General features: G+C 46.2%; 6 protein-coding genes across 6 annotated transcripts; 3 read left to right on the top strand and 3 right to left on the bottom strand.

Moving 5' to 3' along the window:
• Positions 1–744: 744 nt before the first annotated feature.
• On the top strand, positions 745–1845 carry METBIDRAFT_9408 (uncharacterized protein; the record flags this gene model as incomplete). Its single annotated transcript, XM_018859382.1, has 1 exon — positions 745–1845. The coding sequence occupies one exon, from the start codon at positions 745–747 to the stop codon at positions 1843–1845; it is 1101 nt and encodes a 366-aa protein (XP_018713576.1).
• Positions 1846–5817: 3972 nt separating this feature from the next.
• HGT2 (Hgt2p) lies at positions 5818–7904 on the bottom strand. The gene has a single exon (XM_018855449.1). It carries the CDS (start codon positions 7754–7756, stop codon positions 6125–6127), a length of 1632 nt encoding a protein of 543 aa, XP_018713575.1. The 5' UTR covers positions 7757–7904; the 3' UTR covers positions 5818–6124.
• A 485-nt stretch (positions 7905–8389) lies between these two features.
• GAL1 (galactokinase) lies at positions 8390–10256 on the bottom strand (the record flags this gene model as incomplete). Its single annotated transcript, XM_018858329.1, has 1 exon — positions 8390–10256. The coding sequence occupies one exon, from the start codon at positions 10254–10256 to the stop codon at positions 8709–8711; it is 1548 nt and encodes a 515-aa protein (XP_018713574.1). The 3' UTR covers positions 8390–8708.
• A 725-nt stretch (positions 10257–10981) lies between these two features.
• GAL10 (bifunctional UDP-glucose 4-epimerase/aldose 1-epimerase) lies at positions 10982–13045 on the top strand (the record flags this gene model as incomplete). Its single annotated transcript, XM_018856931.1, has 1 exon — positions 10982–13045. The coding sequence occupies one exon, from the start codon at positions 10982–10984 to the stop codon at positions 13043–13045; it is 2064 nt and encodes a 687-aa protein (XP_018713573.1).
• Positions 13046–13414: 369 nt separating this feature from the next.
• Positions 13415–14503, bottom strand: GAL102 (Gal102p; the record flags this gene model as incomplete). Its single annotated transcript, XM_018856994.1, has 1 exon — positions 13415–14503. One exon carries the CDS (start codon positions 14501–14503, stop codon positions 13415–13417), a length of 1089 nt encoding a protein of 362 aa, XP_018713572.1.
• Positions 14504–14972: 469 nt separating this feature from the next.
• On the top strand, positions 14973–16088 carry GAL7 (UDP-glucose:hexose-1-phosphate uridylyltransferase; the record flags this gene model as incomplete). Its single annotated transcript, XM_018856554.1, has 1 exon — positions 14973–16088. The coding sequence occupies one exon, from the start codon at positions 14973–14975 to the stop codon at positions 16086–16088; it is 1116 nt and encodes a 371-aa protein (XP_018713571.1).
• Between the last annotated feature and the right edge of the window lie 566 nt (positions 16089–16654).

Genomic DNA, 16654 nt, shown 5'->3' with positions numbered 1-16654 from the left:
GTTTCGTCGACAGTTGTTTCTTCAGTTGAATCGTCGACGTATCCCGAATCGTCGGTTGTTTCGTCGACAGTTGTTTCTTCAGTTTCATCGTCGACGTATCCCGAATCGTCGGTTGTTTCGTCGACGGTTGTTTCTTCAGTTGAATCTTCGACATATCCCGAATCGTCGGTTGTTTCATCGACAGTTGTTTCTTCGGTTGTTTCATCGACGGTTGTCTCTTCAGTTGAATCATCTTCTTCAGTTTCATCGTCGACGTATCCCGAATCGTCGGTTGTTTCATCGACAGTTGTTTCTTCAGTTGAATCATCTTCTTCAGTTTCATCGTCGACGTATCCCGAATCGTCGGTTGTTTCATCGACAGTTGTTTCTTCGGTTGTTTCATCGACAGTTGTTTCTTCAGTTGAATCGTCGACGTATCCCGAATCGTCGGTTGTTTCATCGTCGGTTGTCTCTTCAGTTTCATCGTCGACGTATCCCGAATCGTCGGTTGTTTCGTCGACAGTTGTTTCTTCAGTTGAATCCTTCTCTGCTTCTGGGTCTTTGAGCTTTTCGTCATCTTATGATTCGGTGTCCCAATTGTCATCCTCAATTGTTTTCTCGCTGCGTTCAAAGTCTGGGTTCTCTACGATTACTGTTACGCCCGTTGTGCCTTCAGCCTCTACTGGCAGTCAATTTTTAAAACTCACTCGGAGTAGTTCTTCTAGTGCTTTAGATTCGAGTTCCAAATCCAGTCACTCTGGAAATATGACGCCTGTGACCAGCGATGTATGCACCGATGGATGCTCGGTCACGTCTAAGGCGCTGATGACAGGCTCTGATATCTCGGTGATGAGCGCTGTCCGTTCGGGCAAAGTGACCTCTTCAGCTGTGCCAGGTGGTGGGGATTCGGCCGCAATGTCAGAGATCACTACCCGCACTGATCTGTTTGGGCCGATTGCACCCGGAAGTTCTTTACCTGAAAGACCAAGCGCTGACTCAATGGACTCAGAGCAATCTCCTGTTGCAACCAAGACCGAAACATTTACCCATACTATCCGTTCGACGTTCTGCTTCAAAGGGACATGCTTTACCAGAGTAGCAACTCAGCTGCACACAGAGACTTCGACCGTGAAAGTCACTATGGCCCAAACAGTTTCTTCGACTGAGACTGTTCATGTAACGAAGACGAAACCGCGCAAGGAAAGTGCCTCATTGACGAAATCTGATTCCATGAGCTCTGTTTCTGCCAAGCCTTCTTCCATGTATATCTCGAAAGAGACCGGTTCTGCAAGCTTCATTTCTGTATTGTCTACATCCGCTAGGTCAGCAGCTGTTGATTCAATACTGGCCTCTTCAATTCCATCCCCTACAATCTCTGTTTTGGCAGAATCTGCTCTGGAAAAAATGGTTTCTGAGATGACTGAAATGACCGCTTTCACATTGGCTAATTCTGAGTTGAGTCCATCTCCAGCCTCTGCTTCTGTTTCTGTGGAGTATGGGTCTGAAGTGGCTGTTTCTGGAACGACCGTTTCCGGAATTGCTACTCCTGAAGTGACTTCATCTCCAGCATTTGCCTCTGGGGAGTATGTTTCTGAGGTGAGTGCTTCTGAAATGACTTCATCTCCAGCCTCTGCTTCTGTTTCTGTGGAGTATGTGGAGTATGCTTCTGTGGAGCACTCAGATGTCACTGCTTCAGGGACGACTACTTCCGCAGTGTCCGCTTTCACAAGCTATGTCTCTTCTGAAGCTGCTTCTACCAGCTCGTCTTCCGCTGAGCCAACGAGAATTTCTATTCAGGAAGGAAGTGCCTCCAAATCTGTGGTTCTGTTCATCTTGCTTGTTCCATTTTTCGTGATGGTTATCTAGCCTAGCTGCTCAGATTTTCGAGATGCTCATTTGAGTCCATCTGCCCATGATTTCGCTAAGTTCCTTACTCAACTGTACCGTTTTGAACTTTCAATACATTTTTATTATTTTCACTAGCTTTGTAAGATCCCTGGTATAGCTCAACACTGAGGGTCCTTGTAAGTGCATTCATGGCTATGCACTTTATTTGTTGTGAGTTCGTCGGAGATCATTTTGAACAACTAATAGAATATTCTCTCGAGTTAGGGGGTTCATTTCACGTGGCCTCTAGATGAGGTATATAAAGGGGGATAGAGCTCTTGTGGGTTTCAGGGAAACCAGTGATTAAATAGTAATACACAACCCTTATGTCCCGTGAAGTCCCCAACATGGAAGTCATACCCGAATCCGAACCGGGGTTGTTCGGATCAAAACCGAAAGTGGTAGCGACTAATCATCTTGATATTGGCATCAGCTTGGGTCTGCATTTCTGCCATGTATCCAAAAGATAGCTATAGAATCGCGGAACACCGGCAGAGACGCAATGCCCGTGTCTCCGTTGACTAAGTCAAGTGACACGACGTAAAAGTATTAGCAGCCTATGAAGCTAGAACATTTTTTTGAAGTTATCTCTTTAACTTAAGATGCCTTGTTTTTCTCTGAATTCTAAGCCTTTAATGGCCACATATATAATGGGGTTGTGTATGTAGTTTTGAGTTAAGAAATCTTGGTTTGTGTTGCTCCGATAGAAAAGGCCCGATCCAAGAAGAAAACAATACACACGCGGCGTTCTTACGACATATGCATTTAAGTAACAATAATTTTTCCCACGGATCAAGAACTGACTTTTAAATATTTTATTAGCTGGTATGACTTACTTCAGGGGGGACCTAGTGTGAAACAGAACTTATGAAACTCACTCGACAGTTATACATCTTGTAAACCATTAGATCTTAAAAGCCCACACATTGAGGAGCATTTATCTGGTTTTTTGAACAAAGACTTTCGAGAGTACATTGCACGTGGACTGACTAGATGATGCCTGTTATGGTCAGAACCTTGATGGCGGCAAAAAGTGTTTTCGCAAGAAGTTTGGGTCACGTGCTCTGTGATTCGAGGTTACCGAGATAAATATTCGTATCAGATCCACGAGATGATTCCAGAGAATGATCCCATATGTATGTAAGTGTATTTTGTCACTTTCAATGAGCCTCTCCAGAAATTGCCAAAACCAAAATTTTGCGTCAAACGACTACGTCCTTCTTTTATGAAGAAGATTGGCAACCTCCTATATGCCAAACAATTCTACTTCACACATCACGTGATGAAGTGGCTAGGATTCAGGATCACGTTTAGCACCGAATCGTTTTATCACTTAGTTCAATCGATGAAGCTTTATTTTTGGCTTGAAGTGTTGCTTCAAGAAATAATTATCAAGGGTAGAGAGATTCTTCCCAGCGAGATCTCTCTTGTTACCAACAAAGTTTTAAAAAAGTTTTCATTATTTCAAAGAATTGCGTTAATACAGGATTGACATAAGTGCTATCTTGAGGCAGTGTGGTTACACAACTGAATGGATTTAATATATTATAGAAAATGGCTTCATGAATTTTTGATCTGGGATAACTTGAAGCAATTCACTTCCACGAAGATCTTTGTTATGAATGATACTAAGCACCATTTTCTGGATGTGTTACTATCATTGGCCCATCCAATCAGAATTATCAAAAACCCGAGATTTTTTCGAAAGAATTGGCAAATTCGAAAGAAACTTGGAGAGTTGTCCTGAGCTAAAAGTTCATTGTTTAGTCAGCTAAACTCATGCAATTATATGATGACAGAGGAATTCTTTTTATACATTCATGTAATTAAAAAAAAAAACCAATGTTTTGGAATATTATTTGCGATCACTTTCCAAAAGTTCCTTTATACGTACCTAGTATCCAAACTCGGCCCTTGACCGTCCTCTTGGTCCGCATCGTTTCACATTTGGATATAAAGTCATCCATTCCTAGAATAAGTCTCCCATAGTTGATTAAATGAAGCGCATCTTTCTTTTTATTTTAAGGAAACATCATATCATTGGGTGGACAGATGTGTAGCCACACTACTAACAAAAAATTATATGAAGAAAAAACCCATGATATATCGCAACATTGGCTTAGATAAACAGGCGCGAGCTCCAATTCATGAAATCTCCCAAAAAGGATGTGATTCTCGTCGAAAAGACTCCTGTCCATGACCAATGTCAATTACCTGAGTAAAGTTAACTAAAAGCCATCGTCCCGTAGGATATATCGTCTTAAGAGTCCATGACCATAGTTCATTTGATAAGGCGGCAAGACGTACATTTGTCGTTGTCTCCTGGTCCCTAAGTAAAAAAAATCCTGCAAACGACTTAAAAAACCAATTGAGGTTTCTTAGATTGTTAAGGAAACTATTTAAAGAAAGTAGCATTTTTCTCAAGTGCATTGGAGCCTGAAAGCCGATCTGTAAAACCCCACCAAACTTTTCAAATTTCTTCCTGCGTTTCATCGCCTTCAATTCAAAGAGAGTCACAAGGAAACGCTTGGACAAAATATACAGTCACCAGCTCTTAGAACCAGCTTTTTTGCGCTTAAAATCATGCTGTTAACCATCATTTAGGTCTTTGAGTCAATTTTCACGAATCATATGACATCAATTTAACCGTCTGTCTCTGATCATTATTATGAAACAGCCTTGAGCTGTCTCTTAAACTACGAGTAGATCGGTTTATAGATAGTTCAGCCTTAGTGGATAGGCCTAGTCTATCTGTCGTATTCTCGATGTCTAAAAAGTGTTGTCCTTCTTCAGGGATGTCTCAGCCTCACGCTCCTTTATAGTTCGGAACCATTCTATACAGTAGGTGAGGGGTAACCCCGATCAGGAATGTTTAGACTCTTCGTCCTTCGTATTATACAGGATGACGAGAATCTATAATCTTGTTCATGTCGTATCATAACAATCATGGGTTGCGGCCATACCATGGAGAACACACTGTTTCCCGTCCGATCAACGTTAGTTAAGCTCCATAGGGCCACACTGAGTAGTGTAGTGGGAGACCATATGCGAAATTGTGGTGCTGCAATCTTTTTTGGATTTGCTTAATCTCTGGGAAAGGTTGCCATAAGAACTTGAATCTGAAGACTGTAGGATATGATATTTACTAGTAGTATTTTTGAGTCGACCACTTTTAAAACCCAATTTATTTTTGTAATTAATGCGGCATTCACGGATGTGAAGAACTGGATACATGAACAAATGCAGGTCAGTAAGGAAACCCAGGCCGTAAAAAAGCAAAGGGCGGCCCAAGGAATGACAAAAAAAATATTAGGGTACTAGGTTCCCATTAAAAAGTTGATGGAAAGCGTTGGTACAAAATGTTTCTGATTCTTGCTTTTCTTCTATCAGATGTATCTACTTAAAAGAGCTGGCAGATGTTCTTATAAAAATTGTACATATTTTTGTTTCTTTCATCAAATGATTCAAGCTAGAAAAGAAGGCGAAAAATCGTAGAATGAGGTTGGTGTTAATCTTTCGAGCCATCTTCGGTTGCATAACCAAAGCCGTAGACTTGAGATGTCATCCAGCTTACAAAAGACATACCATGCACATTTTGAGACGACTGGTATTATGGCATTTTTGACCCTGGTTTCCTCTTTTGATTTGGCATTTCTGGTGCATGGGAGCTGGTGCTAACCAGGGCTTGAATAAATTAATTAAGCGAGAAAACGGATCTTGAAATTCCTTGTTTTGAAAGCGATTAGTGGCAGACTTTTGAGTCCCGAAGGGGGGGTAAAAAATATTATTTTCTCTAGTATAGTTCCTTGGTCAGCTCTCAGTGGTTCAGACCAGCGACGTGCTGTGGACCATATAAATAAACTTCTACAAAGAAGAATTGAAGCTTACTGAATTCAGGACTTCATACTTTCATGAAGAGTTCAATTCATTAGAAACTTTTGACGTTTCTGGGTACGTTTTCCATGCATGATGTGAAGTCTCACTAACCTAGTCAATATCAGTGGGGCTTCCACACAAAAGCTCCATACTCTTAGTAAATAAAGAAATACTGTTGGACCGTCTTAGCTAAAATCAGCCCGACAGTCATCTGACAAGCCTACAACATAGATGAAAATACTAAACGTAGTTGTTGATAAGGGCAATTAAATAACATGAGCCGGGCTTGCATGAGTCGTCAATCAGTTTGACATCGAAAGTAGCCGGCTCGCTTCTAAAGTACAAACGACAGTGGTTATGGGGTTCTCTTCAACAAGCAATTTTAGACCGTCCCCACTTTTTCTTCCGAGGAAGGCAGATGAGAGTGCATCAATTCTGGGTGCTCTTCATGAGACGTGTCCATTTTCTGTATGAGCTCAGCATCTGTGGCAATTGGCACTGAAGGCTCCCAAGAAGCCGATCTCCAAGCGGGCACGTTTTCTTCCCAGAGTTGACCAATTTCTTCCAATCTCTTACCCTTTGTTTCGGGGAAAAAGAAAAACACGTGAATGAACATGCAAGCACAAAACGTGGCGTAGATGCAGTAGGTTTTCCAGGTGATGTTTCTGAAGGAAGAAGGCGTGAACATGGCAATGGCAAAGTTGAAGATCCAATTTGCGGAAGTGGAAAGGGCGGCTCCTCTTTGTCTAGATTGCGAGTCGCCCCAAACTTCTGAACAGTAGACCCAGATACCAACACCCCAGGAAAACGCAAATGAACACACGAATAAATAGCAGCACGCAATGACACCCTTGGCAGCAGACTTGTGCTCTTCGGGAATCGTGATCCGGACCGTGTCGGAAAGGAAGGCTGGTTCAGAGTAGGTGGCCAAAATTCCGGCCACGCCAAACTGGAACGCCATCATCAACGCAGCTCCAATCAACAAAATGGTACGTCTGCCCAAAAGGTCCAACGTGAACAACGCTGGAACGGTCACCGCCATGTTGAGAATGTACTGGATCAAACTAGGCACCAAGTTGGTGTCGCCGTCGTAGCCGGCCATCTGGAAAATATACACGATGTAGTACATCATGACGTTCATTCCAGTCAACTGCTGCCAGATCTGGGCCGACACCGCAGTGAAGGTTCTCTTTCTGTATTTCTTGCTGAAAAGGTCTGCGTAAGTGAAAGCCTTGGCGTGCTCGTCAAGCAATAATTGCTCCTTGATTTCGGACATTTCGATCTGAACATTAGCATCCTCTCTGTTTCCCTTGGCTTGGATATTGGCCACAATGATTTCCGCATCCTCCCAGTAGCCCTGCTTGGCCAACCATCTGGGCGACTCGGGAATAAAGAAAAGGCCCGTAAGCAAAATAATACCAGGAATCATCTGGACACCCCATGGGATTCTAAACGACGCAAGACCCTGGATATGCGAGCAGCCGTACCCAATCAAGAACATAATGAAAATACCCACTGTGACAGAAAACTGGAAGATACCTCCGATGGTACCTCTAATTTTCCGGGGGGCCATTTCCGATCCATAGACAGGAGCTACCGAGGAACCGAATCCAATACCCCAGCCAGCAATAATACGACCACATATCAACTGTGCCCTGTTTTGTGCGGAGCACTGGATGGCTGCGCCAATGCACCACAAGATTCCACAAATGAACAACGACGCACGTCTGCCAAAAGGCTCGGAAACAAACGTGGAGGTAAGCGAGCCGAAAAACGAGCCCAAACTCATTGAGGCGGTAATGAAACCTTGGATTACCGAGCTGGGCGAGTCAAAATACCGTAAGTATGGGGCCTGGTCCACGAAGACCGACATGGACGAGATGTCAAACCCGAACATCATTCCTGACGTGCATGAGATGGCGGCAATAACATAGATGTTGTGAAGATTGGGGGTCTTGTCAAGGAACTTCCTAAACTTCAACGCTGGAGCTACTAATTTCTCCTCGTAACCCATGATTTAATGAAGGTGATGTGAGAGACGAAAAGACCGTGGGTGAGATCTGAACAAAGACTTTGTTTTTATTTCTAGGGAAAGAAAACTCGGTTTCAGGAGGTGGATTCTACAGGGCTATATATACTCAAATACCAAGGCCAAAACCGGGCCCCGTCAACTGACTGACAATAGTGTCGTTGGGGGGCGTTGACTTGACACGACTCGCCTTCATGCATGCGCGCATTCATCCGGGCGATTTGCATGCTTTACATTTCCTGTTTGGGCAGCTGCATACATGAGCTAGACTTCGCGTGTTTTGTTTTTCCGCGCGAGGGATAACTCTAAAGTTTGAAAATGTTGGGCATTCATATTTTTGTGTCCCGCCACCCGAGCCCAAAACCGTGGTCATTTGCGACTTCCCATGCTTTTCTTTTCTACGTATTGACATGTGAATTTCCAGACGTTGCCAAGAACCACACGGCATTTGGTTGCTTCCGGGTAAGAGAGGGACTCGTGTGCACAGGAATCGTGCTCTTGATTAATCCGGGACGTCGTGCATGTGCGTCTTGAGGCTAGCCAGAGCCAGCTACAGGTTATGAGCATTGGTTATCCCCATGGAGATCCCCGAGCTTTGAGGTCATGGTGCATGACAGCAAGCCAATAGCAAGCGAGCTCGGGGCTTGCGAGCCGAAATCTTAAAAAATCCGGGTGTAAGTAGCCATGACTCTGCGGGGAAGGCGGACCAAAGGATATCATGGTGCCGTATTCGGCACGCACTCCGTACAATAGTTGCTATATTCTTCAAGATTACAAAGGTGGTGGCGTGACACATGTTTCATCTGGTAGATGGACGACAATGACCCGAGTATATTGCTCGATCTATGTTTTGCCCTTTTTGCGCTGACAATGTACGCGCACAGTGAGAATTAGTCTCGCTTCCCGGATTTAATAAAATGTTTGTGTATTCTAGGTCCTACATGTATACTATACAGGCACCCATTGCCGGCCGCGACACCACAATGGCCTCGGCAAGATCGGCCTCGCTAAGGGCTGGGAACCGCCGCTTATAGTATTCGTCCACAAGGGCCTGCCTGAGGCGCTGAAGCCTGTCGGCGGTGGTCACGTGCACCACGCACCCGCCAAACCCGGCGCCCGTGACACGTGACCCGTACGCGCCGTGCGCCCGGCCCACCTCGCAGAGGGCGTCGCATTCTTCCGTGGACGCCATGTTCATGTCGCGCGTCAGCACCTGCGACTCGTCCATCAACGCCCCAACTTTTTGGAGGAATCCCCGGGAGTCACCCGCAAACTGCCTCGCTTCACGAAGTGTTTCGAGTACGCGCATGCTGTCGCTAAAGACGTGGCGTGTGCGGCGGTATATTTGGAGCTTGGCGAAACGCACGGGAAAATGCGACAAGTAGGTGTGCTCGAAATCTGCGCGGCTGGCTGCGCCGGCCTTTGCCACGGCCGCGTCCACGGACAAACCTGCGCGTTTTTCCGCATCACTGTACATTTGGTCCACCACCTGTAGCATTTGCTGAAGCCTGGAAATGCCCACGTCAATGTCCGTGCCGTCCCAAGGCTCCTTGCCGAGCGTTTGCGTGAAGTAGGCGTCAAATGCACCACGCAACGTAGCAGTTCCAATGTTCGAGTCTTTGTCCACAACCAAGCCGAAACGATGCACGATGATGTCGGCTGCGACGGCCACTTCCACCACCCGTAAATTGTAGTTACTAGGCGCCGTCTCGGTTTTGTTGGCAGTTACTAGCGAATTGGAAATGAGAAACACGGTTTCCGGATTGGTGGATGGAAGCGCAAACGGCACGGCTGCAAGGTGCGGCTTGAAAGAAATGAGCATGACTTTCCCAGGCTCGCCGTTGATCGATGCGCTCTGGTCCATGCCGCCGTTACTCAAACCCACGTAGTGCTCGCATACAACGGTGATTTTCGTGAGATCGGCCTTCGATATGCCTGTGACGCCGTTCACTTGGAGCACCGCTAGAGTGGCTGCAATGCAGAAGGCTGCCGATGATGAGAGGCCGCCTCCGGCAGGCACGGTTCCGTCAAAAAGAGCGTAGAAGCCGGCCATGGCGCCGGATGTCTGGATATTTCCTTTCCCAGTGTCGCGCATGTAGTTCCGTGCCACCACAAGTCCGCATTTGAAATAGTCCGCCCACAGAGGCAGGTCCTTATTGATGGGGATGTCTGCATCTGCGGGTTGCGGAAGCCGGATTTCTGTCGTGACGAATTTCGTGTTGGTGTTGGCAATGGTGATTGTCTGTGTTCCTGAAGGTGCAACGGCCGCAATCACATCGACCTCGATGGCCATGGGCAACACGGAAAAATGGCAATAGTCGATGTGCTCGCCAATCAAATTGACCCTGCCGGGGGCCCGGGCGAAAAACAGTGGTGAAACACCGAATGTCTTGGAAAACTTCTGCCTGACAGAGGCGTACCTAGACTCTTGTCCTTTTTGATCGGAGTAGAAACTGACATCCAGGACGGAAGGGACATTCACCATATTGAAGGCTTTTTTTGCAAGGCAAGGAAGAAGTGTGGGTAGCTGGCCCATCGTCTTGATGAAAAAGGAACTAGCCTCAGACGAAGCTCGTAATGGAGCTGGTGCATCCTAAAATATGCAAGCTCCCAGAAACGGCATTCTAGTTGCATCTCATCGGTCGGGTTAACTGCGCTGACCGAGCAGGCGCTTCTGCATGCGCGCTCCACAGACTAGTGCGGGTGTGGATGCGGGGGTGTGGGGCGCGACCAGTATGCAAACCGGTGTATGCAGACGCGGCATCTCTGTTTTTACGAGGGTCTATCGGTTGGCTTTGCTTTGTCTCGGCACCGAAAGATTCTGCATGACCCAGGGTTTCGTGAAGAGAAATCAGTGAGCGTAAGAAACAAAGAATACCTTCGTGGTTTATGTCCACTTTTGCGATACCTATTTTGAGACGGCCCGCGTGACCTGTCAAAGTTCTTCTTCGGTCACTCGTCGATGCCACGGGAGCAACACCAGAAAAAAGCTTAAACTCCATCTATGCGGCTCTCTTCCACAGGTGCAGGCAATGCGTGGGAGCGCATTCGTACTTGAATAGAGCACCCGACTTCCCCACTGGAGCCGGATGTCGTTTCTTGTTCCGGGGGTGAACTGCACCGGGCACAATATCCGAAGAGTCCGCTGTTTCTGTTTGCAATGTAGTAGCATCTCTACTCTCCTCAGACTATCATCACACTGGCCTTGAAATGTCCAACAAAGACTATATTCTCGTGACCGGCGGAGCAGGCTATATCGGCTCACACACCACGGTTGAACTTATCCAAAACGGATACAATGTGGTGATTGTCGATAACTTGGTGAATTCCAGCTACGATGCCGTGGCTCGCATCGAGTACATTGTCCAGAAAAAAGTGCCATTCCACAACGTGGACATTGGTGACAGCGACGCTCTTTCCAGCGTCTTCGAAATATACAGAATCGTGGGGGTCATCCATTTTGCAGCCTTGAAAGCCGTGGGTGAGCTGACCCAGATCCCATTAGACTATTACTATAACAATGTTCGTGGAACCCTTAGCTTGCTTACCACCATGAGGGCAGCAGGCGTCAAAACCATAGTGTTCAGTTCGCTGGCAACCGTCTATGGTGATGCCACGCGCTTCAAGGACATGATTCCGATTCCAGAACACTGTCCTACAGGAGCCACCAATCCATATGGCAGGACTAAGCTCATGATTGAGGAAATGCTAGGTGACATTCACAAGGCTGACCCCACTTGGCGCTCGGCAATCTTGCGGTACTTCAATCCAATTGGTGCCCATCCTTCTGGGCTTATTGGCGAAGACCCCTTGGGCATTCCAAACAACCTCTTACCCTTTTTGGCACAGGTGGCTGTTGGGAGAAGAGAAAAACTCGCTGTTTTCGGAAACGACTATGACAGCCACGACGGCACACCGATCCGCGACTACATCCACGTGGTGGACTTGGCCCGTGGCCATCTTTCTGCCTTGGAATATTTGCGCAACTTGCCCGAAAAAGAAGGATTGTACCGCGAGTGGAACTTGGGTACAGGGAAAGGGTCCACTGTTTTCGACGTGTACCATGCTTTCTGCAAGGCCATTGGGCGGGAGTTGCCCTATGAAATTGCGGGGCGGCGTGCTGGAGACGTGCTTAATTTGACCGCAAATCCAACGCGGGCAAATCTGGAATTGAAGTGGAAGGCACAATTGTCCATTGAGGAGGCATGTACGGACTTATGGAAATGGACTACCGAGAATCCCTATGGCTTCAGTTTGGAGAATTATCTGTGGAAGTTGTTCGGAGACATGGAGAAATACGGGTACCTGAGCCGTCTTCACACCATCAGCTTTCCTGACTTCGAGGTATCAATTGCCAACTACGGGTGCGTGATTCAAAGCATCAAGAAAAGGGGTGCACAAGTGACCCAAGGCTTCGGCACTTTGGAATCCTACTTGCAGTCTGAAAACCCGTTCTTTGGGGCATGCATTGGAAGATACGCCAATCGGATCCGTGGCGGGCAGTTTGAGATTGACGGAAAGAAGTTCCAGGTCGACAAGAATGAGGATGGGAAAAACTGTTTACACGGTGGCGCAAACGGCTTTGACAAGCAGTTTTTCTTGGGACCTGTGGTCAAGCAGCTTGGAACCAACGAGTATACTATGGAGTTTGTCCATGTGGACGGCAGCGGGAACAATGGATTTCCTGCTGATTTGGTCACACACGTCAAGTATACCATTGGTAAGAGCTCTCTTGAAATTGAGTTTAAGGCCGAGATTTTGCGGTCCTCGGAAGACACCGCAACGCCTGTCAATCTAATCAACCACGCCTACTTCAACTTGTCTGAATCCGCTTCGATTGACGGCCTAGTTGCCAAAATTTCCACCAACAAGGTTTTAGAGTTTGATGACCAGAAGCTTCCAACGGAAAATATCAGTTTCATCGACAGGGACTTGATCACTGGCAAAACACTCGACGAACGTGCCGTGTTCGATCATTGTTTCGTTGTTGACGATCTGGATTGGGATTTGGACACTCGCCAGAAAGAGCTCAAGCAAATTTTCGAACTCACCAGTGAAGAGACCGGCAGAAAAATGGAAGTATTTTCTACTGAGCCTTCATTCCAGTTCTACACTGGCGATGGCGTAAAAGTGGGTGACCATTCTCTGCGCTGTGGGCTTTGCATTGAGCCAGGAAGATTCACCAATGCAGTAAATGTTCCTGAATGGCGCAAGCAAGTAATATTGAAGAAACGCGAGGTTTACGGCTCCCGGATGCGCTATGTTTTTGATTGACTGATAAGTATTAGAGAGGTCCAAGTGGTGCTCGTTGTTACAAGTCTATACAGAGTTTCAACCTGTTTTCATGATAGTATCAAGACTAAAAGTTCTGTCCCGGTAAAAATGATTTAAACATTTGATCAATCAAAAGATATGATTCATTTCGGATGCAAGATACAGACGCGGGCCACGCCAAATGATGTGCCCAGTTTTATCAGCGGTGTTTTAATGAACTTTTCACAGCTTTATTCCCACAATTCCAGTTCACTTTCCAGGCATGTCAAAGGAGGAACCTTGTGACTTTGTAGCCAAATGTAGCTGAGTCGACCCAGATCATTAATCATGTGAAGACGCTAATCGCGATGAATTTTAAATATTCAGAAACTATTTGTTCCCAGCGCTCCCAGCCATGACTCTGATCATCTCAGTAACTCCATCTTGCACACTTATTTCTGGCTTCCAGCCCAAGCTCGAGACTTTGGAGCAGTCAATGCTGTAGCGGGAATCGTTATATAGTCTGTCCTGGCCATATCTGTAATACATGGAGAAATCTCGGATATCGACCCCGTGTACTAAATTGACATATCGTTGGCAAATCATCTCCACCAAGTCTTTGTTGGACCATTCCTCATCGGTACCTATGTTGTAAATCTCACCAGACTCCCCCGTTTTTATCGCATAGCTCAGAATAAGGTCTACAGCTCTCACGAAGTCCAAGACATGCAAGTACCGTCGTTTATGCTGGCCTTTTCCATGAAGAACAATCCTTCTGCTAACATCAATCCCAGTTTCTGGCTTGCTAAGTCGAAGCAGATCCAATGTGGTTGCTATGAGCTTTTCGGGGTACTGTCTGGGACCATATATATTATTTGCCCTGACTACTGTAACGGGCAAATGGTAGGATTTGACATAAGCACCAACAATCAAGTCACATGCTGCTTTTGAAGCCGCATACGGATTTGAAGGGTGAAGACTGGCATTTTCGCTAGCCACTGCTCCAACATCTTGTTCGCCATATACCTCATCGGTCGAAACATGGATGATCGAGATTCTGTCCGCACAAAATGACCCTTCTGAGATCAAAATGCGCACCGCCTCTAGAACATTTTGAGTTGCCATGATATTATTCCTTGTAAAAAAAACAGGGTCTGAGAACAGCCGATCAACACAGCTTTCAGCAGCGAAATTGAAGATTGTGACTGAACTAGACTCTGCCCCCATTCGGCGCTTGAATACCGATTTCACCGCCTCAAGATCGCCAGCTAGATCGATTTTTTCAAACTTAAAAATCGCAGTTCTCTGGGCCTGTTTCAAATTTCGAAGCAGAAAATCGCTGGCGTATGATATTTTATCTAGGCAAGTGATTGCACCAGTTGGATAATGATCAAGAAGGAAATCCACCATGTGAGACCCTATAAACCCGGCGCCGCCCGTGACAACAAAGTGATTCTCAAACCCGGCTTTGCCCGTCATTTTTGACCCCAATATAAAACCACCTTTCTAGCATAGTGTGATAGCTTCGTATCCTTTCCCTCACAGTGATCGTACAGTGTGCATATTTAGAATCGGAGAGGCAAGACCAGCTCGCGTGTCATGCTTTTGAGATGAGGCTCAATATGCACACTGCCCCACGTCCATCCCGGGGGTGGAGGGCATATGCATCCAAAACGCATGATATAGCGTGCGTTCAGAGTCGCGCACCTGTGAAACCCGGATTGCGTTTGACGCACGAAGCCCCACATCCAGCACCGTCTCGTGGCCATATTGCCTCATGTTTGCGAGGCATTTTTCTCGTATCTAGGAAGCAGCCTGCCGCTTGGAAAGAAAGCTTTGAGTTATTTCAGCTGGCCACATCCTCTCAGCTCACACATCCCCTATTTTTCTTTGCTCGACATCAGCTCGAAATTTTCCGGAGGTTTTTCAGAGAGACGCACAGCTAAAGATGGCCGCATTTAGTTTCTCCGAGCACTCGCACCGGAGATACAATCCTTTAACCGATGATTTTGTCTTGTGTTCGCCTCACCGTGCTAAGCGACCATGGCAAGGGGCCGAAGAAACCGTAGCCAAAAACGAACTGCCGACTTACGATCCCAAATGCTATTTGTGTCCTGGAAATTCTCGTGCCAGCGGCGGCGTAGCAAATCCAAAATACGAGTCGACATACGTTTTTCCTAACGATTTTCCGGCTGTTCAATTGGATCAGCCTGAATACGAAGATGGCGAACAGCTGGACCTGGCAGTTTCACAATTAAAACAGAAGCTCTTACGTGTCAGTAGCGTGAGGGGCAAATGCTACGTGATATGTTTCAGTCCAAACCATGCATTGACGCTTCCATTGATGACGCATTCGGAAATCACCCTGGTCGTCGACACGTGGCAAAGTCTCTATTTCGAAACAAAAAGCCAGGCAGAAAAAGGTGAGGCGCCTTTCACGTACTTGCAGATTTTTGAAAACAAAGGTCTGGCGATGGGGTGCTCGAACCCCCACCCACATGGGCAAGCATGGTGCTTGGATGTAGTGCCTACAGAAGTGAGCCACGAGCTTGCCAACATGGCCAAATACGTCGAAAGAAACAACAGTCATTTGCTTGCAGATTACGTGGAGTTGGAGCTAGCTGCAAGAGAACGCATAGTGACGGAAAATGATTCCTTTCTTGTGGTGGTACCCTTTTGGGCCGTCTGGCCATTTGAAACGCTTCTTTTGGCAAAGACCCACTTGCCCTCTCTTGCAGAGTTTTCCGAAAAGCACAAAGCTGATTTGGCAGCGGCGTTGAAGACGTTGACAACTAAATACGATAACTTGTTCAAGACATCGTTCCCATACTCCATGGGCTTGCACCAAGCGCCTTTAAATGCCACTGATGCAGAGAAAAAATCTTCCTGGTTCCATATGCATTTCTACCCTCCGTTGTTGCGCTCGGCTACTGTGAAGAAATTCTTGGTGGGATTTGAGATGTTGGGAGAAGCACAGAGGGACTTGACAAGTGAGCAGGCTGCAACAAGGCTCTCTGAGTTGGATGGGGTTGTTCACTACACGAAGGACTTACATTTGGGATAAACACCTTTATCTCAAGAATACACTTATTCATCTCTTGGATTGTACTTCTCTCATTTGTACCTCGTCATCTACTTTGTATTATCTGTTTCGCGTCGTTTTGACTACGGTAGACAGTTAGCACAAAGCTTTAGGTTCTTCATGAAACTTTGTTATAGTCATCAAAGATATTTAGAATCTATCTTCTATTAAAGTTTCACTGGCCAAGTCCTCATCAGACCAGAAATAGAGGGACAATCTCAAAATAAATTCTAGCGCTCATTGCAGATACAATCAGGCGGAGCTTGCGGTCTTCACTTCATTTATTAAATGAAAGAGAACAGAAAGACTGTATGCAGGGCTGGAACCTGGGGCAGTCATCACCGAAGAGTGTCTTCAAAAGCCAAATATGAATAATTCCGAAAATGATTAATGACTGGATCAGGACTACTTGGCAAGCCAGTCCTGGGATAATCTAGAATATACAACACAAGCATCTTCAGTCTGAATCCCTTCCAAACAATAGCACTATGCTTGATCGCATAATGAAGAAAAGAATCCTTTTGTAATCAGTCCATCAAGAGATTCTC

The sequence above is a fragment of the Metschnikowia bicuspidata genome (assembly GCF_001664035.1).
Source record: "Metschnikowia bicuspidata var. bicuspidata NRRL YB-4993 chromosome Unknown METBIscaffold_1, whole genome shotgun sequence".
NCBI lineage: Eukaryota > Fungi > Ascomycota > Pichiomycetes > Serinales > Metschnikowiaceae > Metschnikowia > Metschnikowia bicuspidata.
This window is presented reverse-complemented; position numbering and strand designations above follow the sequence as displayed.

What these genes read in the sequence shown, in the direction of transcription:
- HGT2 (XM_018855449.1), bottom strand. Translation starts at nt 7,756, where the DNA reads ATGGGTTACGAGGAGAAATTAGTAGCTCCAGCGTTGAAGTTTAGGAAG.